This window comes from Rattus norvegicus, chromosome 9 (genome assembly GCF_021556685.1).
Source record: "Rattus norvegicus strain SHRSP/BbbUtx chromosome 9, alternate assembly SHRSP_T2T, whole genome shotgun sequence".
Taxonomy (NCBI): domain Eukaryota; kingdom Metazoa; phylum Chordata; class Mammalia; order Rodentia; family Muridae; genus Rattus; species Rattus norvegicus.
The window spans coordinates 17,495,856-17,521,363 of NC_141542.1; the positions used below are offsets into that span (position 1 = coordinate 17,495,856).

At 36.2% G+C, this 25,508-nt stretch overlaps 1 protein-coding gene across 6 annotated transcripts in view; it reads left to right on the plus strand.

Moving 5' to 3' along the window:
* Adgre4 (adhesion G protein-coupled receptor E4) overlaps positions 1-25,508 on the plus strand; it is a 135,566-nt gene that overhangs the window by 55,878 nt on the left and 54,180 nt on the right. For 2 of the 6 annotated variants that reach the window (XM_087567175.1, NM_001007558.2), the window contains 6 exon segments: positions 1,118-1,161; positions 1,580-1,709; positions 2,660-2,761; positions 5,056-5,240; positions 14,717-14,884; positions 16,935-17,138. In XM_087567175.1, coding sequence (XP_087423301.1) covers positions 1,118-1,161; positions 1,580-1,709; positions 2,660-2,761; positions 5,056-5,240; positions 14,717-14,884; positions 16,935-17,138 — 833 coding nt within the window. 6 annotated transcript variants of the gene reach the window in all.

Below are 25,508 nucleotides of genomic sequence, written 5' to 3' on the forward strand. Positions count from 1 at the left end.
TATTCTACCTTTTATCACAATGAGAATGATTCCACAAGAAAAATGAGAAGGCACATCGTGCCAAACTATATGAGGAAAAGTAGCCACATTGGGATTGCCTTTGCAAAAATCCATCCTCAGATATACCAGCCACTGTTGTGTGCCCCAAAAATCTATCACAGGAGCCACACAACTCTTTTATTTCAAATCATTTCTGATTAAATTAGTGCCATTTGGTATTTACTGGATCATATGAACAAGTTATCTATCAACTGCAGATACAACACTATTGACTATTCATGTCTAACTAACTGAGCTAGTGAGTTTACTGGAGTTGCAAGACTATCTTTGAGAAGTTACAATAACAGCATGGATTCTTCAAGGCAAATATACCAAAAAGCCCACATGACACAGATTTTAACTCCCTACAGACACAGAGCTCCTTAAACATTTTTTTTAGACAGTTCAGTAAATCTTACTACAGAGGCTTTCCTCCCCATCAATGTTTACTGCTTGTATAATCAAGGGAAGGATGCATGGACCTCCTGTAAGTTTAATAACATCTTCAGCCGTTTAAGTTTGTTTACTTACCAAGTTTAAATGGATATTCTTTAGCAGAGAATATTTCTGTTCATAGGAGATAGCTTCAGATAAACAATACCATTTGCATTCTAAAACCTTAATACAGTAAAAGCATGACATAGAACACATATAGCAAATATCAAGACAGTACGAGGCCTTGGGAATTAAAAGATTTGGTGAAAGATAGGGAGAGAAAATGATATAAGAAAAAGTAGCAGAAAATATGAAAAGAGACCATATAAATTTGTATTATAAAAAGAAATGACATAAAATTCAGGTTTAGAGTACATATTCAACATTTTACAATATTAACATTATTAACATTTTTCTTTTTCCCAACTTCTCTTAGATCCTTTTCTCTCCACATGCAATTTTGTGCCTTTTTTTCTCTTAAAAATAAAAAAGTACAATCCATTCAAGCAGCATCAAAAATAAAAGTAATAACATGGATGAACTGTAAACCAATTAGAAAATTATCAAACATGAAGGTGATTGGAAAATAAATATAAACCAGATGTGTTTTCCCATATCTGATATAAATCTGACTTTTTTTCAGTGAACAAGAGCAATGAAATTGGATCGAAAGCAGCATGTACTTCGGTGAGCGGACCAATGTCTGTGATTGGGAGTCATCTAGTCTGTCTTGTTGGGTTGTTCTCTCCTGAAGCACTACACCAGCTCACTATGGTTATTATGATAGAGTATTTCCTATCCCCAGTCTATTTTCTCCTCTGTTCTGTGTAAAGGTGGAAATATGTGAGTGAATGGCAAGCTTGATTACCACGCGAATTAACTACAATACTATGTCCATGAAAACTGAGAAACTTTAAGGTGGATGCAGGATATAGAATATCTTCAGTTGTCAATCAACAACTTTTACTAAGTGTCAAAATGCCTCACTCATCTCATAGCACAGTGACTAACATTGTTGTCCTCTGGAACCAGCCAACAAAACTTACTGACATTTCTTCTTAAGTGTTGATAATAACCTATATATCTGCAAATATGTGTTTAAAAGGGAGTACTGTATGACTGTAACTCTAAAGAGGATGTTGCAAAAGGGGCTACCGTATATCTTCAAAACACAGAACGTCACATCTTAAATGAAAACTCAGATACACCAATAAAGAGTTCTACACGGGATATAGGTAAGAAATTTAAAGTTACCTTACTAAAGTGCCGTAAAGGAAATTGAGACATGGAACACTCATGGCCTCTGAAGTATAAATCTGCTGTTTGCCATAATTTTATGCTTAATATGTGAACATCTCAGATAAATAGCAATCTCTATTCATAAGAAAGAATCACATGTGACTTAATCACATTTCATCCCTATGTCAGAATAGGTGAACTTACCAAATATGAAAGGTTTATTTGGGTTAAGTTTTTCCACTTGGGTTTGTTGGTATGCGCTATAGGCAGAGAGATAAAATATAGTAAATTTACCATAAGGCTTAGTATGAAGCATATAGACCATGTATCACGGGTTTCTTTTCAAAGGCCCACCAACATTGGTTTACCTCCTACAACTCACTCCACCACCTAGTTTCTAGAATCTTATATCCAATAACATTAGTTTGTGAATCCAGTTATAGATAAATAAACTGATGATGTTACAGGCCTCAAAAAGAATCCCAAAAGCCATAGGTCATGATACCCATGATACTTGTTAGAATCTTTACATATCCCTACTTGTGAAAAGAGTGTATAGCACACGACTTTATGGCAGTGGCCAAGGAGAAGAAAAAGTTCTAATTCTTTGTTATCTATTTCCTTGCATATGTTAATGTTAATGTTAACATAGCCTTCTAAAACTCCTATTCTCCTGTCACATAAAACAATCAAGCACCTCTCAATTGACAAGTTGACAAAAACTTGACCACATGCAACTTATCAGGAGGCTTTTCATAGCCAAAGGATTAATGATAAGTAGATAAATTCCCATCTAAGTGATTTTACCTTTTTAAGATTGGAAAACAAATAGAAATCATATTTTCAAAGATAGAATTCTTAAGCAAGATTATCATCATTATCATCATTTATCTCATAGTCATTGTTATTGATATGTAAAGCCAAACTAATTTTTCATTGCTTTCAGTGTATGAAACTAATAAATGCAAGAAGACAACTATTTTGGAAGCTGGCAACAACACAATGAAGATTAATTGTACTAGTGTCCTCAAAGAAAACAAGAATAGAGGTGACATGTTTATGATCAGCATTTTCTCCTGTCACAGACAATAGGCCAAGGGACATGTATTCATATTTTGCAAAGGATCAGAACTTTAAGAATATGTCAAAAAGATCATCTTTGAATACTGATCAGGCATGCATGAAGATGAAGTTGAGTATCTGTCATAAGAACAGTATATTCTGTAACATCCTCTAAAGTAATAACAAAATTGTACTGCTCTATTTTCTAAACGAGGACAGGCTTGTCAGGTTTCAGTATGATCTACTGTCATACTAATATTCAATAGTGCCAGAGAGGCATTGCCTTGACCATCATTTCTTTGGAGATTCATTCTAAAATCACTTTTAAAAAGCATTTATTCAATTATCTTCTATCTTAGAAAACTCATATTTTTTGCCATATCCTCTCTCTCTCTCTCTCTCTCTCTCTCTCTCTCTCTCTCTGTCTGTCTGTCTGTCTGTCTGTCTCTCTCTCTCTCTCTCTCTCTCTCTGTGTGTGTGTATGTGTGTATGTGTGTGTGTGTGTGTGTACACCTAGGAATAGATAATATACTGAACAATGACTTGCACGCCTCAATTGAACTTCCACTTCAAAAATGGAGAGCATGATGTTTTTGACATAATCTTCAATAAATGCCTGAAAAATGAAGGGGGGATATTAGGGAGAAAGAAATAAGGAAAGAAGAAAAAATAATAGAAATCTTTTAAAGTAGAAAGATCTGGTCCAATCTTAAAAGAGTGGTATTTACTCTGTAAATTTCTGATCACTCCTGCATCATCACTCAGAATTGCTCTGTATAAAACCAAAGGAGAGAACTTTCTAAAAAAGAGTTTATTTGAAAAGTGGAGTAAATGATCACAGTGCTGTTGGCTGACGTTAGTCTGAAACAGGAGGTTGTACAAAGCCTGCCTAAAGCTTGGCTCTCTGCCTTGGCATGACTGCTTTTATGGCTTACATTTCAGAAAGCGTGCACCAACTATTCTAATATTCTTTCATTGTGATTCATATTCTAAAGGGGGTGGAAAATATGTAGGCTCATTTGTAACAGAGTTGGAGTGCTGTTCTCATTTGAACTGCCCACCATCATTTTTGCCTGGAAATTCTACACTGCTATTGGAGTTACTATTTGAGTAGACAACAGGTTTCAGACATATTTCCCTGTATTTTCATTCATGTCCTATAAACATGCTCTTTATATGTTTATCTATCTTAGGGAGAGAATGCTACCTGAATTGAACATTTCGACATCATTCATTAGATAGGCACCATCTTTAATTTTCCCCATGGAAGCCCTCCTGCAGCAGTATTGGACTTAGTCTTTGTATAAATGGTTTTAGAAACTTTTTATTTTTTCATAATCTGGTGATCACCAATAAGATCTGGATTAATATATACAATGCTAATCAATTTTATTCTAGGAGTTATAAAGCAAATCACTATCGAATATGTTTTAAAAATAATCTTGTACTATTCTTTAATTTTACATGGGATTGAAAAGTAAGATTTGTACAATATAATGAAATCTATGCACTGTAAAATACCAACAAAGCTGTAACTTGTGTACTTAACATGTATATATGAACTTCCAATTTTATGAAAATGGAAAGAAGAGAGGAGAAAATAGGAAGAACAAGTAAGTTGGAATAAAATGAAATAAAGAAAGAAGAGGGAAAGAGGGATATATATATATAGAGAGAGAGCAAAGGAATGTATATATAAACAGAAAAGACTGCAAAGGCAATGAGAATAAATTAAATAATTACCTAACCTTGAGAGAACTTGAGGTGGCATTGTACTTTTTCCTTAGTCCACTTGTTCTTTAGAACAAACATAATCATGTTTTACAACACACACACACACACACACACACACACACACAGAGAGAGAGAGAGAGAGAGAGAGAGAGAGAGAGAGAGAGAGAAAGAGAGAGAGAGAGAGAGAGAGAGAGAGAGAGAGAGACTAATTAGTGTCAGGGTGACAAAATTTTCCAGCTCAAAGTTTGTGTGTGCGTGTGTGTGTGTGTGTGCGCGCCTACATACACATATAGATAAGCATATGCATATACATACTCATATGCATATACAAGTTAATACATACATGCACATACATATATTTATATAAATACATATGAGTAGATATGGTGCATGCATGAAATTTCATGCCTATTAATATTTATAGTGTGTTATGTATGCAATTTAAGGGATGCCTATTATATTTACTTTATGGTTGTATGTAAGACATTTGGGTAACACCTGTAATACATTGTTTAATCTCCAACAAGATTCCTTTTATTTTATCAGATGAAACTACAGTGGCTTTTATTGCATATAAGTCTCTTGGGAATCTTCTAAATGGATCATTTTTTAGAAATAAAGAAGGGTTTCAGGAAGTAAAATTGAACTCTCATATTGTTAGTGGAGCCATTCGCTCAGAAATCAAACCTGTGCTATCTGAACCTGTAATCCTGACTTTACAAAATACTCAGGTGAGTTTGTTCTCAAAGCATCATTTAAAAACAAATTTAAGATTTTTTTTTACTTGATGTGCTTGAGTGTTTTGATTGCCTGGTCATTCCTGCATCATGGGTATATAGTATCCAGAGAAGACCAGAGTATCATATAACTGGATTTCCAGATGGATATGGGAAAGACTATGGGTGCTAAGTAAGGAACCTTTGTCCTATGTAAAAGCAGTCAGTTCTATTTAGTAGTGAGAGACCATACCTTCTGTGTAGTGTATGAAGGGGTTTAATAAAATTAGCAGAAGGGCAAGAAGTTTTATGTTGGTCATTCAAAAGTAACAGAAATTGCAAAAATGTTGAGAATTTTCAATTTTATGTAACTTCACTAGAGTTATGATCTATATTTACATATTAATAGTCAATAAATCATGGTTTGAATGGAGTCTACATGTCTGTAACTTCCCATCTGAAAAGAAGCTGGTAATAAAATAATATATTGAGTTGCACCCCTAGAATCAAATGAGTACTCGACAACTTTGTGGTCACATAGATGCAGTGACATTTGAAATAAAATAAGAGATGCTATTATTGGAAAAGGATTTATGGAAAGCTATGTTTAGTGAGGCTGCATGTGAGATTAATGTGGGTAAGGGACACACCCTAATTAAAATACACTTCATACATTTAAGTTAAAAATTTTTTAAATTGCAAATGTCAGGATTGGTAAGAATGACAAAAAGGGACTCATTATATATTGCAGTTGAGAATTATTTATTAGTTTATAATTTAAGGAAATAAAAAATAAATTAAAATGAGAAAGGAAACCATGAAGGGATCTGTCAATCATCCTACTCAAGGCATGCTAAGCAGACAAAGTTTTTGAAAAGGTACTGTCCTCCCACATTCACAGTACCATTAGTAATAATAGCCAACATTTGGAAGAAAAATACACCTGTCAAGGGCATGGTATGTAAATGAAATGTGAAAAATTTAATAAAATATTGTACAGCTTTGGTGTGTGTGTGCGTGTGTATGTGCATGTGTGCATGCATGTGATGTAATGATGAATAATGAAAACAAGGGACCATGAATTTGAAAGAGAGCAAGAAGGGGTAAATTGGAGGTTTATAGGAAGGAAAAGAAAGATAGTCAGGCTTCTTTAAAAGAACAGAAAGTACAAAATGACAAAGGCCAAAGATCCATTAGTTGTTTAATTACTTGTTAAGTCCATTAAACTGGATATCACATCAGTCCCAGTACAGTACTGGAGTTCCTGGAATGTCTTCAAGAGTTGCTCATCTACAGTCTACATTGAAATCCTGAAGAATTATGTTCTAACACTAGTGCAAATATGCCTTAGCATCAGAACTGACAGACTTGCCAGAAAGAATAAGGACAAACAGGCAAAAACCAGTAGCTTCCTTCTCTCTCTCTTTCTCTCTCTCTCTCTCTCTCTCTCTCTCTCTCTCTCTCTCTCTCTCTCTCTCTCTCTCTCTCTCTCTCTTTCTCTCTCTCTTTCTTTCTTTTACTTTAATTGTATTACACTCTCTTTTTTTAGGGGAGGGTATTTATTTTTTATTTACATTTCAAATGTTATCCCTTTTCCCGGTTTCCTAACATCAACACCCTATTCCATCCCTCCTTCCCCTTATGAGGAAGTTCCTCCTCCACAACAACCCTCCCCTCCCCATTCTAGCATTCCTCTCAATGGGGGTCCAGTCCCGGCAAGAGCAAGGGCTTCTCCTCCCACAGGGCCCGAAAAGGCCATCTGCTACATATGCAGCTGGAGTGATGGGTATGTCCGTGAGTACCCTTTGGGTAGTGTTTTGATCCCTGGGAGCTCTGGTTGGTTGGTAGGGTTGTTCTTATGGGGTTGCAAGCCCATTCAGCTCCTTCAATCATTTCTCTAACTCCTCCAATGGGAACCTCATTCTCAGTTCAATAGTTTGCTAATAGCAATCGCCTCTGTATTTGTCATGCTCTGATAGAGCCTCTCAGGAACAGCTATATCAGGCTTCTGTCAGAATGCACTTAATGGCATCAGCAATATTGTCTGGGTTTGGTGGCTTATGTATATGGGCTTTATCCCCAGGTGGAGCAGGCTTGCAATGGTCATTCCTCCTGTCTCTGCTCTGAACTCTTTCTGCATATCCCCTACTGTGAATATTTTTACTCCCCATTTTAAGAAGGACTGAAGCTTCTGTACTTTGATTGTAATACTTCTTGAGCTTCATGTGGTATATGAATTGTACCTTGGGTAATTTGAGCTTTAGATCTAATATCTACTTATCAATGAATGCATACCATATGGGTATTTTTTGTCATTGAGTTATCTTACTCAGGTTATTTTCTAGTTCCATCCATTTGCCTATGAATTTCATAAAGTCATTGTTTTTAATAGATGAGTATTACTCCATTGTATAGATGTACCACTTTTCTGTATCCATTCCTCTGTTGAAGGACATCTGGGTTCTTTCCAGCTTCTGGCTATTATAAAAGGCTGCTATAAACATAGTGGAGCATGTTTCCTAGTTGTATGTTGGAGCATCTTTAAGGTATATGCCCAGGAGTTCTATAACTGGGTCCTCAGGTAGAACTATGACCAATTTTTGAGAAACTTCAGACTGATTTCCAGAGTTGTTGAAGCAGCTTGAAATCCCACCAAAAATGGAGGAGTGTTGCTCTTTCTCTACATCCTTGACAGCATCTGTTGTCACCTGAGGTTTTCATCTCAGTCATTTTGACTGGTGTGAGGTGGAATCTCAGGCTTGTTTATATTTGCCTTTCTCTGATGACTAAGGATGTTGAACATTTTTTAGGTACTTCTCAGCCATTCAACATTCTTCGGTTGAGAATTCTTTATTTAGCTCTGTACCCCATTATTAATAGGATTATTTCATTCTCTGAAGTTTAACTTCTTGAGTTCTTTGCATATATTGGATATTAGCCCTTTATAGGATATAGGAATGGTAAAGACCTTTTTCCAATCTGTTGCCATTTTGTTACCTTTGTGTTACAGAAGCTTTGCAATTTTATGAAGTCCCATTTGTGATTCTTGGTCTTAGAGCACAAGTCATTGTTCTGTTCAGGAAAATGTCTCCAGTGCCCAAGTATTTGAGGCTCTTCCCCATTTTACTTCTATTAGTTTGAATGGATCTCCTTTTATGTGTAGGTCCTCTATCCACTTGAACTTGAACTTTGTGGGAAGTTGGGTTGATTTGCATTGTTCTACATGCTGACCTTCAGTTGAACCAGCACCATTTGTTGAAAATGCTATCTTTTTTTCCACTGGATGGTTTAGCACCTTTGTCAAAGATTGACTGACCATAGGTGTATGAATTCAATTCTGGGTCTTAAACTCTATTCCACTGATACCTGTCTGTCTCTGAATGAGTACCATCCAGATTTTATCACCTTTGCTCTGTAATACAGGTTGAGGTTAGGGGTGGTGATTCCCCCAGAAGTTCTTTTATTGTTGAGGACAGTCTTCACTCTCCAGGGATTTTTGTTATTTCAAATAAATTTGCTTATTGCTCTTTCAAACTCTATGAAGAATTGAGTTGGAATTTTGGTGGGGATTGCATTGAATCTGTAGATTGCTCTCAGCTAAATGGTCATTTTTACTATATTAATCCTGCCAATCGATGAGCATTGGAATGGCCATCTTTCCAACTTCTGAGATCTTCAATTTGTTTCTTCAGAGAGTTGAAGTTTTTGTCAACATATCTTTCACTATCTTGGTTAGAGTCATATCAAGGACTATTATGTTTTTTGTGACTATTGTGAAGGGTGTCATTTCTCTAATTTCTTTCTCAGCCTGCTTATCCATTGAGTAAGGGAAGTATAATGGTTTGTTTTGAGTTAATTTTATATCCAGCCACTTTGCTGAAGTTGTTTGTCAGGTTTGGTAGTTTTCATATAGAACTTTTGGAGTCAATTATGTATACTATTATATCATCTGCAAATAGCGATATTTTGAATTCTTCCTTTCCAATTTGTACCACTTTGACCTCCTTTTCTTGTCTGATTGTTCTGGCTAGAAGGTCAAATACTATATTGAATAAGTAGGGAGAGAGTGGGAAGCCTAGTCTAGTCCCTGATTTTAATGGGATTGCTTCAAGTTTCTCTCCATCTATTTTGATGTTGGCTACTGGTTTGCTATATATTGCTTTGACTATGATTAGGTATGACCTTTGAACTTCTTAGCATTCCAAGACTTAACATGTTGAATTTTGTCAAGTGATTTCTCAGCATCTAATAAGATGATCATGTGTTTTGTTTTTTCTTTGTTTTTGTTATATATAGTGGAATACATTCATGGATTTCTGTATATTGAACCATCCCTCCATCCCTGGGATGAAGCCTACTTGGTCATGATGGATGATTGTTTTGATGTGCTCTTGGATTCTGTTTGTGAGAATTTTATTGAGTATTTTTGCGTTGATATTCATAAGGGAAATTGGTCTGAAGTTCTCTTTCTTTGTTGGGTCATTGTGTGCTTTAGGTGTAAGCATAATTGTGGCTTCAGAAGAGGAATTAGGAACTAGCCCTTCTGTTTCTATTTTGTGGAATAGTTTGGATAGTATTAGTACTAGGTCTTTTATGAAAATCTGATAGAATTCTGCACTAAACCCATCTGGTCCTGGCCTTTTTGAGGTGGGAGACGATTAATAACTACTTCTACTCTTTAATAGTTAGGGGTCAGGGTTGATGGTTTATCTGATCCAGATTGTACTGTAGTACCTGGTATGTGTCTAGAAAATTGTGTATTTCATCTATATTTTCCAGTTTTGATGAATATAGGCTTTTGCAGTAGGATCTGATAATTTTTTTAACTTTCTCAGTTTTTGTTGTTATGTCTCCTTTTTCATTTCTGATTTTGTTAATTTAGATACTATCTCTGTGCCCTCTAGTTAGTCTTGCTAAGGAATTCTCTATCTTGATGATTTTTTAAAAAAAGAACCAGGTTCTGCTTTTGCTGATTCTTTGTATAGTTCTTTTTGGTTCTACTTGGTTGATTTCAGCCCTGAGTTTATTTCCTATCACCTATTCTTGAGTGCATTTGCTTCATTTTCTTCTAGAATTGTTAGGTGTGCTGTCAAGCTGCTAGTGCATGCTTTCTCCAGTTTATTTTTGGAGGCACTCAGAGCTATGAAGTTTCCTCTTAGCACTGCTTTCATTGTGCCGCATAAGTTTAAGTATATTCCCTCATTTTATTAAATTCTAAAGAGTCTTAAATTTGTTTCTTTTTTTCTTTCTTGACCAAGTTTTCATTAAGTAGAGCATTGTTCAACTTCCATGTGTTTGTGGGCTGTCTGGTTTTTGTTGTTATTGGAGACCACCCTGAGTCAGTTGTGATCTGATATGATTCATGGGATTATTTCAATATTCTTGTATGTGCTGAGGCCTGTTTTGTGACCGATTATATGGTCAGTTTGGAGAAGGTACCATGAGGTGCTGAGAAGAAGGTATATTCTTTTATTTTAAGATGAAATGCTCTATAGATACCAGTTAAATCCACTTGGTTTATAGCTTCTATTAGTTTCTCTGTGTGTCTGTTTAGTTTCTGTTTCCATGATTTGTCCATTGATGACAGTGGGGTGTAGAAGTCTCCCAGTATTATTGTGTGATGTGCAATGTGTGGTTTGAGCTTTAGTAATGTTTCTATTATGAATGTACATTCCTTTACATCAGGATTGAGAATTCATTTTGGTGGATTTTTCCTTTGATGAATCGGAGATGTCTTTCCTTATCTTTTTTGATAACTTTTGGTTAAAAGTTGATTTTATTCAATATTACTATGGCTACTCCCACTTGTTCTTGGGATCATTTGCTTCAAAATCGTTTTCCATCAGTTTACTCTGAGGAAGTGTCTGTCTTTGTCCCTTAGATTTTTTTTTCCTGCATGCACTAAAATCCTGGGTCCTTTTTATGTATCCAATCTGTTAGTTTATGTCTTTTTATTGGGATACTGATATTAAGAGATATTCAGAAACAGTTAATGTTGTTTCCAGTTATTTTTGTAGTTAGAGGGGGAATTATGTTTGAGTGGTTCCCTTCTTTTGGGTTTGCTGCAAGCAAGTTACTTTTTTGCTTTTTCTAGGCTGTAGTTTCCCTCCTTGTGTTGAAGTTTTCCATCTATTATCCTTTACAAGGATGGATTTGTAGAAATATATTGTGGAAATTTGTTTTTGTCATGGAATATCTTGGTTTCTCTATTCATGATTGAGAGTTCTGCTGGATATAATAGACTGGGCTGGCATTTGTGTTCTCTTAGGGTCTGTATGGCATCTGCCCAGAATCTTGTGGCTTTCATAGTCTCTGGCGAGAAGTATGGTGTGTCTCCCTTTATGTGTTACTTGACCTTTATCTGTTACTATTTTTAATATTATTTTGATATTTAATATTTTAATATTTAATAAATATTTAAAGAATCACTTTTAATATTATTTTGTGCATTTGGTGTTTTGATTATTATGAAGTGGGACAGATTTCTTTTCCGGTCCAATCTACTTGGATTTTGTAGGTTTCTTATATGTTTATGTGCATGTATGTTTAGGTTAGGAAAATTTTTTTCCATAATTTTGTTGAATATATTTACTGGCCTTTTAAGTTGGAAATCTTAGCCCTCTTCTTTACCCATTATCCTTAAGTTTGATCTTCTCAATGTTTCCTGGATTAGCAGTATGTTTTGGGTTAGAAGCTTTTTGCATTTTCTTTGACAGTTGTGTCAATGTTTTCTATGGTATCTTCTGCCCCTGAGATTCTCTTCTATCTCGTGTATTCTGTTGGTGATGCTTGTATCTATGACTCCTGATCTCATTCCTAGGTTTTCTTTTTCCAGGGTTGTCTCCTTTCGTGCATTCTTCATCGTTTTTATTTCCATTTTTAGATCCTGGTTTGGTTTGTTCAATTCCTTCACATATTTGTTTGTGTATTCCTGTAATTCTTTAAGGCATTTTTATGTTTCCTCTTTTAGGGTTTCTGTTTGTTTACCTGTGTTATCCAGTATTTGTTTAATAGAGTTATTTATGTACTTCTTAAAATTCTCTATCATCATCATGAGATGTGATTGTAAATCCAAATCTTACTTTTCTGGTGTGTTTGGCTATCCAGTATTTGCTTCGGTGGGTGAACTGGGCTCTGATGATACCAAGTATATTGGTTTCTGTTTCTTAGTTTCCTGCATTTGACTCTGACCATTTGGTTGTGTCTGATGTTAGCTGGTCTTGTTTCTGACAGTGGTTTGCCCTCCCTGTAAGCCTCTGTGTCAGCACTCCTATAGACATGTTTATCAAGATTTGATAAACCAGAGAGTTGTGAGACAGGGTCATCTCACAGTGCAGGCATAAACCAGAAGGTTTCTGCTCCATACTGCTCCTGTAGGTTTTTTCTTTCATGTCTATTTTATGTTGACTACCATGGGAAGATGTGGCTCAGATTTAGGGTGATTATCCAGGCCTCAAATAATGCAACCAAGTACAAATTTTCTCATGTAGGCCCAAGCACTATGGTTTTATTTATTTGCATATATAGTAACACGGGGCAAATGATGTAATTACAATATAATTTCAAAAATAAAGGTAGTAATAAGACCAGAAATAAAAACCCTTGTGTTTTAGTTGCTCAGTCTTAAAGTTAAGTTCAAGAAACCCTTCAGGAGTTCACAAACCCTGGAAAGTAAATGATTTTAATTTTTTTTCTTTTCTTTTTTTTTCGAGCTGGGGACCGAACCCAGGGCCTTGCGCTTGCTAGGCAAGCACTCTACCACTGAGCTAAATCCCCAACCCCATGATTTTAGTTTCTTAACAATAGAACTGGACAGGATTTTGAAAAAAATGACAAAACATTAGAAACAAACTTTATATTATAAAATAACATTTTAGAGACAATGTAACCAATGAATCTTGAGATTATTATGTTTTATTAATGTGAATTAATTTTACATATTAATGTATTAAATTATTATATTTTCATACATTTACATAATGTGTTTAGCTCACATTAACCCCACGATATTAAAGCATTTTGGTTCTTCTGCTGTGTGAAAGTTTTCCTGGGGATGTAAGAACAAACTTTATTTTATCACAGATACAGAAACCCATGGCAAAACAAAACAAACATGCCACCCAATTCCAGTTAATGAAGCAATGATCTTGTAAGGGTAAGAAACAGAGACTGCTTACAGTTGCACAGATATCTAAAAGATACTCATAAGAAGGATTAACCCACTATGCATGAGGTCTTCTAAGATGTAAATCCCTGGAATAATGTATGTGTTTTATAGGAACTTGTAAATGTCAATGACCCTCCCTTTCATAGCCATCCTCACAGCTTTTTTTTTTAAAATAACTTTCAGGAGGCATGGATTTTTGTGAGTTAGAAATTTCTGGAAACTTCTGAATTGTTTATTCTTGAATATCAAAAATTGAATGTTTCAATCCTGACGACAATACTGTAATGCATACCCACTCTATCTTTCATTTCATTTCAAATATAATTATTTCATGTTCCTCCTTCTCTTTCTCTTTCCAATGCCACTTTATGTACCCTACCTTTCTTTTTCCTCACATTCCTAGTGTCTGTTTTTTAAAAAGATTTATTTATTTTATTTATATGAGAACATTTTGGCTGTCTCCAGACAAATCACAAAATGTCATCAGATCACCTTACAGATGGTTGTGAGCCACATTGAGGTTCCTGGGAATTGAACTTAGCATCTCTGGAAGATCAGTCAGTGTTCTTAACCGCTGAGGCATTTTTCTAGCATGCTTCTTAATGAAATATTATTGTTGCATACTCATATTTCCAAGATATTGGATCTCCAATGTCATCACTGATTTCAAAGTAGGAAGTGATGGTTATAGTTAGTAGCTTAAGTCTAGTAATCCATATATTCTGTATATATTGGTTATAAAACACAATTTAAATATATAATATACTTGTGAGTGGCACTTCAGGAAAGATGAAAATGAGTACTAAGTAACCTGTATACATCCATTAAGACAAATAATTATTATGCAGAAACTAAATTAGGCAATGGTGTTATGAGAACTGTTGAACATACTGTGTTAGAGATAGAAATGAGGAACTGGCCTTTGCCAAGATCATCATGGAGAAGACAAATGGTCAGAAAAAGATATTTGACTTCTTTCTTCAAGCAGTGGTCTATCACCACTACCCCTCTTTAGTTTATTCTGTGAAAGAAAACATTAAGTCAGTTATGAGTCAATGCCTAGTGCAATGAGATATACATATGTGCAATGAAAGATTTGAAATGTCTACTCATGTGCTTTCCCAATCAAGTGTATGTCAGATTAACCTAGGTAGAGAAGTTACAATGTGGATGTGCAGGAAGAACAGAGAGATGAGGAAGGGCAAAAGGTGAGTGAGATGAGATGGATATACAGTTGTTAGATTATATACTAGCTAATGTCATTTATCTTAATTAAAGATAAATAAAACTTGGCATTTTGACTTTTCTATTGTTTCCTTTACAGCCCATTGACTCAAGAGCAGAACATCTCTGTGTCTATTGGGAAGGATCAGAGGAAGGGGGTAGCTGGTCTACTAAGGGCTGCTCACACGTGTACACCAATAAATCCTACACAATTTGCAAGTGTTTCCACCTGTCCAGCTTTGCTGTGCTTGTTGGTCTATCCAATGAGGTATCAAGTCTCACAGGGCTAAAGCATGAAATTGGTGTTTATTTTAATATATATATATATGAAAATACCTACAGTTATTTGACTGTACATTTAATAAGAGATTATTATTAGAAAATCTATAAGAAAATGAGTGCAACTTGGTTCCCCTCTGTTATCCCCCTGATATTTTGTAGAATTATTGAATACTGAGGTTGATTCAATTGACTTGACTAGCTAGAAATGTGTCCACTGAAGCTATATGCATGACCTAATGAGCCAAAACTCCCTGAAAGACAATGGATATGTTTTTGTCAACGTTTATTAGTTATTTTACTACTTCTCTCATAAAATACTGTGACTGAAAGCAGTGTAAAGAAAAACATTCATTTGGCCATCTTGTTTCAAAAGTACACTGTCTATCATGACACCGAAAGAGTGATATCACAAGCAGATGTCAAAATTTGTCTACACAAATGAATAAAAAAGGAAACACAGTTATAAACCCTCATAGTCTACCCAGGTGGTATACCCTCTGGAATAAATTGTATGCCAGAGAGGTTTTATAACCTCCCAGGAATACACCAAATGGAGATCAATGTTGGAATACACAGCTGATAGGGACCTTTAACATCAGAACCTCCAGAAAGATACAAAGGTAGCTTCTCTTCTCTGGTAGAATTGCCAAACTCTCAAGAAATTCCAGTAGTTGATTATAGATAAGAAATGAGAGTAGTATGAATCGCACTATATAGAATATTACAAGTTTGGATATATTGAACTTATACTACTCCTAGATGATTTGACATGAGTTCAGAATATACAGTTCATATCATAATTAAAGGTAGTTAAGCATAGATATAACACATGACATTTCTTCAGTAATTTTCTTTCATGAAGATTTTATAGTAACAGAGTAACACATTTTTAAAATAAGCAGTTGGGTACAGAGTGCTTAGATGACCCATGGAATATTCTTGTATTGACTGCAGAACACACGCTCCATAGTTATTATAACCAAAGGCTGGTTAAACTATAGCACATGACCTTTCTTTCAATAATTTTATTTCATAAAGACTTAAAAAAGAAAAAAAACTACTTTTAAATGAAATATTTCAAATGTTGAGAAAGCTAGGTAGAAGACCTTAAACTTGCAGGAGACAATGGGATCTGGAATTGGAAGCATCCTTTAACTTGCAAGACAGTTATATCCAAAGTGCCTTGGTTGAACCAAATTGAAATAGCTGGCTAAGATCAAAGAATTATCATCATTCTATAGAATTTTAGATGCCAACAAAGTTTCTTGTAAGTAAATTTGAAAGAAACTCATCTTTTATCTTCTAGTCAGTGTGAAATAATAAAATCATCAAAGCTCTCATTTCATAAGAAATAAAAAAAATACCTTGTTCTAGGTTGAAACATAAGTGGAAATGGCCTGAAGATAGAGATGATCATAAATAGCATTATTTTATAGTAAGAGAAAAAAGAAAATAATGTATTCAATTAATTCAAATATGATAGTGGAACATCAGATGGATGGATCACAGGGAAGCATGGAAATCTTGCATTTCCCAGATGCTATTGCTATTTTATGGTTTGGAATAATGCAATTTAGAGGTCTGGTTGTGTGATTCATAAGAATGTACATAATATTCTCAATAATGCTGGGGTAATTATCAGTTAAACAATAGATGATATTTAAAGGGCTAAAGACAATTATAATTATATTATTGCTATTTTGCAATGGTCCAACTCTTTATATTCACAAGTGTTAATCATTTAGGTAGCCTTGTTTAATGTAGCTTTTAGTCTATGATGCAGATTTACAAACCCCTATTGCACTTTACTCCGTGTTTATGAAGTATTTTACTACTCAATGGCCATCATGATATCTATTTCTGCATGCATGTTTCATTTAGTCAATATTTAGTGAGTCTCATATGTTAAGCACTAATCTTAAACTGTATGACACAACTAAGAAAAGATCCCCAATATATCAGGTTTCCTATAGCTGATATTATGGTTACTGCAATATATACATGGAGACTCTGAAGTATCCCTTTGTGATTTGTAGGAGAACGCTGTGCTTTCTGCACTCTCTGTGATCACCTATGTGGGACTCAGTCTTTCTCTCTTGTGCCTATTTCTGGCGGCCATCACTTTTCTCCTGTGCCGGCCCATTCAGAATACCAGCACGACACTCCACCTACAGCTCTCCATCTGCCTTTTCCTGGCTGACCTCCTCTTCCTCATAGGCATCAACAGAACTAAGCCTAAGGTTAGTGACTTAATAAAATTACTTCATTGTCTTGATCATTCTTAACTATCATGTCCTTAGCAAGTATGAAGAGTGAGAGTATCATCAATAGAGATAGATGAAACTGCTGGAAGATAATTTTAGCTTTCTTTCTTTTCTTTCATCTTTTACTCAAAACACCAACTTTATTGAACAAAGGAATAAATGAGGTTTTCAAGTTTTTACACCACGGTTATTTTTTAATTCATGACAGTATGTATAAAGACAAGATGTTTTTCTATTTCTTGTCATTTGTATTTTGTTTAAATTTATATTCATAAATATATTTGAAGGGGTCTCTATTTTTAGTTGGCCATTTTGGAATCAACAGTATTACTAGCAGTAATGTCACTCTAGAGTGTGATTTGTGTTGGTTGTGTCTGAGCATACTTCAGGGACATGAATGTACACGTGTGTACAGTAATGCATATGCATACAGCAGATAGAGCAAAGTGTCAGCAGTGTCTATTGTGTGCTCTTTAGTGATTTGGGACATAGTCTCTTAATGAATCAGATGCTTTCCCCTTTCAAGAGGATGGCTAACCAGAAAGCTTTGGTGATATACCTCCTCCTTTGTCTCATAATGCTGGGCTTATAGACACATGAAAACATGCCAAACTTTCATTATATTTCTGTGCATTTGCGCTCATGCCGTCATGCTTTCAAAGCAAGTACTCCTACTCACTGGGTCATTTTTTTATCCATAGGTAAAACTTATGACATCTCAGGATAGATGCAAACAAATAGATTTAAAGTATGTCAATTATTTTCCTACATGCTAAAGTTGCATTTCTTACTGTCACTACACAGCTTCAAAGTCATCTTTTAATCCCCAAAGGAAAAAACTTACTACATACTCTTGGAGGGGAAGCTTATACAGATAAAACCAAGAGTGCATAAAACTTCCTCTTATTGTTATAGTACTTTCACCTCACCACAGCAAACTGTAAGGTATGCTGAGTAATATGACCCTATGTTTGGAAATCCTTATATTACCTACAAGACTCTACCATAAACAATAAGCTAGAGGTTTGAAGAAACTGACTGTAGGTTTGCCATACTAATCTGCAAGTTACTCTAATACTCTTCATTGTAAAGATGTTTGAACTTGAATGAATTCTCACTTTAATATCATGGAAAAATAAGCAATTATTGAGTCCTATTCATGAAATTTTTTCTATATTTATTATACACAGATTGTTTGATTGTTTTGAAAAGATATAAACATGATAATATAATTATATTATGGGTTTAGTGTTTGAGTATGCAACCCAACCATTGATGATGGCTTAATGAAAAATATATAAATGATAAATGTAGATCCTTGTAGCATAATAGAACACTGACAATAATTAAGTGAATATTTCAAGTTACCAGCAAAAATGCATTTTAGTATTTCTAGAATGAACACAAAGAACTGATAAATCTGTGATAATATGTGAATGACCCTGATTTGGTCATCCCATTCTGTGTAGACATATTGAAATGCCATGACGTGCCACAGGACCATGTTTCATTACTATGCATTTAGTAAAATAATAGTGCAAGGTTTTTTACTCTAGTTGACTACATAGAAAACTACAGAAGGATTATGAGTCAGAGGCTAGTTCTGGCACAATACTGATACAGTATTTTAAAATAAATATATAAAAGAACAGGAAAGTCGTGGAGGCTTCTTTAAAAGATTTTGCTGCTGGGCTCAGCACTCACCAATAAATTGTTCTTTATTTCTATTATGAATAGTTTTTGTACAGAAAGACAAGTGTTTGCTTTATACTATCTCTTTTCATATATTACAGGGTGGTGTATAAATATAGGAAGAAGTTTTTCCAGAAGTATCACTTTGAGCTTTGAATATCTATCCACTAAGATATATCTGTTCTCTGGCATGAAACTCTGTGTCATAGATTGAAAAGATAAAGCAAAAATTAGGATATGCGTTCCCTCTGAAGATTATCTTCTTGTGTGGCATGAGTAATTAAAACCTACCCTTAGTTCTTTCTGAATGCATAATAAATTGTTATTATCAGTGACTACTGAAATATATGATAGGCCAATGCAGCTAAAGAAACGCTGAGTGCTCACAGCCTAATAGCTTTATGCTGCCTCTCTAATATGCAAGTGTCTCATTACAGGCTGTAGTAAGAATTTGGCCCATGAAATTGGAAAGAGTATATTTGGGATAGGACTATGGCTTAGGGATGAAGATCAACAGCTGTTGTTGAACAAACAACTGAGTTCAGATCCTAGCATCTTCATAAAATATCACATGGATGATGAAGTCAACAAGTTCTGTGCATCTTACTGACTAAAAAACATAACTGAAATAACCAGAGTCAAGTTCAGTGGGAGACTTTTTCTCAGAAGAACAAAGTGGAGAGTCTTAGCAGCACATCTTCATCTGGCTTCACACACACATGTACACACACCATACATTAGAATAACTCTGTGCACAAATGTGCATACATCATATACAACCATGTACCACACTTGCACATCAAACACCTTACACCATATATACACATGGAGCACTTATTACACACATAACATACACAGATGTATCCACACACATTCATGCTCCAAATATTTACAAATACCACACAAACACACACACACACATACATGAAGTGCCTCATACATGTACATAGGAAACATGTACACTCCAAAGAGATGAATACTTCATAGCAAAATACAGATCAGTCAAATGCACAGATTTTGCAAAATATCCTGGGCCACCAACACGACCACATATCTGTTTTCTGTCTTTTTACACTGTTCAAACCAAACTTAATTTACTGTGATTACTTAAGCAATGTGGGGAAAAGTTAATTACTGTATCATGGATGACAGAAAAGCAGCTGCATTGCCAGGAAGATCACTCCGCAATTGGTGATGCCTCATGTGAGGAATGAGACTAAATGTCACTTTCAACTTCCAAGCAGGTAGACAGGCCAGAAATTCTCCAAGTAATTGACATGGACTGACTCTCTCCTCTTAGCCTCACAGCTAATCAGATAATCTTCTTTTTGAGGCAGTTTCTTAATTAATTATTTTATTTATTTTCATCCCAAATATTGCCCCTTCCCAGTCTCTATCTGAAAGTTCTTTACCCCTTCTACCCACACCTACACCTCTGAGAGGCAGCTTCACTTGCCCACCTCTCTTATTTTCTCTCTTACCTGAGGCATCACATCTCTACAGGATTAGGCACATCCCACTTAGGACAGATGAGACAGTCCTCTGCTACGGATGTGCTGTGGGTCTCACACATGCATGCTCTTTGGTTGGTGGGTTAGTCTCTGGGAGTTCCCAGTTGTCAGAGATAGTTGACATTTTTTGTCTTCCTATGAAGTTACCATCCCGTTCAGCTCTCAAAATCCTTCCCTACACTGTTCCATAGTGGTTGCTGTCTTCAATCCAATGGTTGTCTGTAAGTAGCTTCAATTGTCTCAGTCAGCTACTGATATGGAATCTCAGAGTATAGCCATGTCCAATAGTTTGTATATGCTTGGCACAAGAGTGGCACTGTTGGGAGGTGTGACCTCTTGAGTGTGGTATTTAACACCTTTTAAAATACCTTTTGAAATAAGCTTAAATACAGGCATGGTGGTACACAATTTTAATCTCAGGAGACAGAGCCATCTAGATTTCTGAGTTTGAGGTCCATCTACACAGCAAGGTCCAGAATAGACAAGCTCAGGCAGTGAGTTAACAGAAGGCTGTAAGATAATATATGTTCCTGCCACAGGAAGCAGAACAGAGCAACTTTTGCTATGTGACTCTGACTTTAGAGTCCACAATAGAAAGAACTACTGGGATAATTGGTGGTAATTAGCTGGAGTTAAGAAATTAGCCATACTTTCTCCAAAATTGACCATATAATTGGTCAAAAAACGGGCCTCAACAGGTACAGAAAGATAGAAATAATCCCATGCGTGCTATCGGACCACCACGGCCTAAAACTGGTCTTCAATAACAATAAGGGAAGAATGCCCACATATACGTGGAAATTGAACAATGCTCTACTCAATGATAACCTGGTCAAGGAAGAAATAAAGAAAGAAATTAAAAACTTTTTAGAATTTAATGAAAATGAAGATACAACATACCCAAACTTATGGGACACAATGAAAGCTGTGCTAAGAGGAAAACTCATAGCGCTGAGTGCCTGCAGAAAGAAACAGGAAAGAGCATATGTCAGCAGCTTGACAGGACACCTAAAAGCTCTAGAACAAAAAGAAGCAAATACACCCAGGAGGAGTAGAAGGCAGGAAATAATCAAACTCAGAGCTGAAATCAACCAAGTAGAAACAAAAAGGACCATAGAAAGAATCAACAGAACCAAAAGTTGGTTCTTTGAGAAAATCAACAAGATAGCTAAACCCTTAGCCAGACTAACGAGAGGACACAGAGAGTGCGTCCAAATTAACAAAATCAGAAATGAAAAGGGAGACATAACTACAGATTCAGAGGAAATTCAAAAAATCATCAGATCTTACTATAAAAACCTATGTTCAACGAAATTTGAAAATCTTCAGGAAATGGACAATTTCCTAGACAGATACCAGGTATCGAAGTTAAATCAGGAACAGATAAACCAGTTAAACAACCCCATAACTCCTAAGGAAATAGAAGCAGTCATTAAAGGTCTCCCAACCAAAAAGAGCCCAGGTCCAGACGAGTTTAGTGCAGAATTCTATCAAACCTTCATAGAAGACCTCATACCAATATTATCCAAACTATTCCACAAAATTGAAACAGATGGAGCCCTACCGAATTCCTTCTATGAAGCCACAATTACTCTTATACCTAAACCACACAAAGACACAACAAAGAAAGAGAACTTCAGACCAATTTCCCTTATGAATATCGACGCAAAAATACTCAATAAAATTCTGGCAAACCGAATTCAAGAGCACATCAAAACAATCATCCACCATGATCAAGTAGGCTTCATCCCAGGCATGCAGGGATGGTTTAATATACGGAAAACCATCAACGTGATCCATCATATAAACAAACTGAAAGAACAGAACCACATGATCATTTCATTAGATGCTGAGAAAGCATTTGACAAAATTCAACACCCCTTCATGATAAAAGTCCTGGAAAGAATAGGAATTCAAGGCCCATACCTAAACATAGTAAAAGCCATATACAGCAAACCAGTTGCTAACATTAAACTAAATGGAGAGAAACTTGAAGCAATCCCACTAAAATCAGGGACTAGACAAGGCTGCCCACTCTCTCCCTACTTATTCAATATAGTTCTTGAAGTTCTAGCCAGAGCAATCAGACAACAAAAGGAGATCAAAGGGATACAGATCGGAAAAGAAGAGGTCAAAATATCACTATTTGCAAATGACATGATAGTATATTTAAGTGATCCCAAAAGTTCCACCAGAGAACTACTAAAGCTGATAAACAACTTCAGCAAAGTGGCTGGGTATAAAATTAACTCAAATAAATCAGTTGCCTTCCTCTATACAAAAGAGAAACAAGCCGAGAAAGAAATTCGGGAAACGACACCCTTCATAATAGACCCAAATAATATAAAGTACCTCGGTGTGACTTTAACCAAGCAAGTAAAAGATCTGTACAAGAAGAACTTCAAGACACTGAGGAAAGAAATTGAAGAAGACCTCAGAAGATGGAAAGATCTCCCATGCTCATGGATTGGCAGGATTAATATAGTAAAAATGGCCATTTTACCAAAAGCAATCTACAGATTCAATGCAATCCCCATCAAAATACCAATCCAATTCTTCAAAGAGTTAGACAGAACAATTTGCAAATTCATCTGGAATAACAAAAAACCCAGGATAGCTAAAGCTATCCTCAACAATAAAAGGACTTCAGGGGGAATCACTATCCCTGAACTCAAGCAGTATTACAGAGCAATAGTGATAAAAACTGCATGGTATTGGTACAGGGACAGACAGATAGACCAATGGAATAGAATTGAAGACTCAGAAATGAACCCACACACCTATGGTCACTTGATTTTTGACAAAGGAGCCAAAACCATCCAATGGAAAAAAGATAGCATTTTCAGCAAATGGTGCTGGTTCAACTGGAGGGCAACATGTAGAAGAATGCAGATCGATCCATGCTTATCACCCTGTACAAAGCTTAAGTCCAAGTGGATCAAGGACCTCCACATCAAACCAGACACACTCAAACTAATAAAAGAAAAACTAGGGAAACATCTGGAACACATGGGCACTGGAAAAAATTTCCTGAACAAAACACCAATGGCTTATGCTCTAAGATCAAGAATCGACAAATGGGATCTCATAAAACTGCAAAGCTTCTGTAAGGCAAAGGACACTGTGGTTAGGACAAAACGGCAACCAACAGATTGGGAAAAGATCTTTACCAATCCTATAACAGATAGAGGCCTTATATCCAAAATATACAAAGAACTCAAGAAGTTAGACCGCAGGGAAACAAATAACCCTATTAAAAATGGGGTTCAGAGCTAAACAAAGAATTCACAGCTGAGGAATGCCGAATGGCTGAGAAACACCTAAAGAAATGTTCAACATCTTTAGTCATAAGGGAAATGCAAATCAAAACAACCCTGAGATTTCACCTCACACCAGTGCGATTGGCTAAGATCAAAAACTCAGGTGAAAGCAGATGCTGGCGAGGATGTGGAGAAGTAGGAACACTCCTCCATTGTTGGTGGGATTGCAGACTGGTAAAACCATTCTGGAAATCAGTCTGGAGGTTCCTCAGAAAATTGGACATTGAACTGCCTGAGGATCCAGCTATACCTCTCTTGGGCATATCCCCAAAAGATGCCTCAACATATAAAAGAGACACGTGCTCCACTATGTTCATCGCAGCCTTATTTATAATAGCCAGAAGCTGGAAAGAACCCAGATGCCCTTCAACAGAGGAATGGATACAGAAAATGTGGTACATCTACACAATGGAATATTACTCAGCAATCAAAAACAACGAGTTTATGAAATTCGTAGGCAAATGGTTGGAACTGGAAAATATCATCCTGAGTGAGCTAACCCAATCACAGAAAGACATACATGGTATGCACTCATTGATAAGTGGCTATTAGCCCAAATGCTTGAATTACCCTAGATCCCTAGAACAAACGAAACTCAAGACGGATGATCAAAATGTGAATGCTTCACTCCTTCTTTAAATGAGGAAAAAGAATACCCTTGGCAGGGAAGGGAGAGGCAAAGATTAAAACAGACACAGAAGGAACACCCATTCAGAGCCTGCCCCACATGTGGCCCATACATATGCAGCCACCCAATTAGACAAGATGGATGAAGCAAAGAAGTGCAGACCGACAGGAGCCGGATGTAGATCGCTCCTGAGAGACACAGCCAGAATACAGCAAATACAGAGGCGAATGCCAGCAGCAAACCACTGAACTGAGAATAGGTCCCCTATTTAAGGAATCAGAGAAAGAACTGGAAGAGCTTGAAGGGGCCCGAGACCCCAAAAGTACAACAATGCCAAGCAACCAGAGCTTCCAGGGACTAAGCCACTACCTAAAGACTATACATGGACTGACCCTGGACTCTGACCCCATAGGTAGCAATGAATATCCTAGTAAGAGCACCAGTGGAAGGGGAAGCCCTGGGTCCTGCTAAGACTGAACCCCCAGTGAACTAGTCTATGGGTGGAGGGCGGCAATGGGGGGAGGGTTGGGAGGGGAACACCCATAAGGAAGGGGAGGGGGGAGGGGGATGTTTGCCCGGAAACCGGGAAAGGGAATAACACTCGAAATGTATATAAGAAATACTCAAGTTAATAAAAAAAAAAAAAGAAATTAGCCATGATTAATAAGAATCCAGCATCATTGATGTTAAATATTCTGGGAAGTGTCTTCTGAAAAGTATTTAATACCTTTAATACTGAGAGTCAGAGGTTCTGCTAGGAACCCTCAGATGAAGATGTAAAACTCTCAGCTCCTCCTTCCTGGATGCTGTCACTCTCCCACCTTGATGGTAATGGACTGAACCTCTGAACCTCTAAGCCAGCCCCAATTAAATGCTGTCTTTACAAGACTTGCTTTGGTCATGGTATCTGCTCACAGCAGTAAAATCCTAACTAACATAATAGTTGTCACCAGGGGTGGCATATCACTGTGAAAGGCCTGACCATGGTTTTGTTTGGAAGAATGTGGATTTTGAGACTTTAGATTTGGAAAGCTGTGGGATGCTTTAAATGGTGCTTAATAGATATCCTAGTAGAGATGTGGAAGATATTTTTCAGACAGTGATTTGAATTGTGAAGACATGCCCCCAAGAGGTTTTAGAAGAGAAGAATTTCAATATATGGCACAGAGACTGGTTTTATGGTATTTTGGTGAAG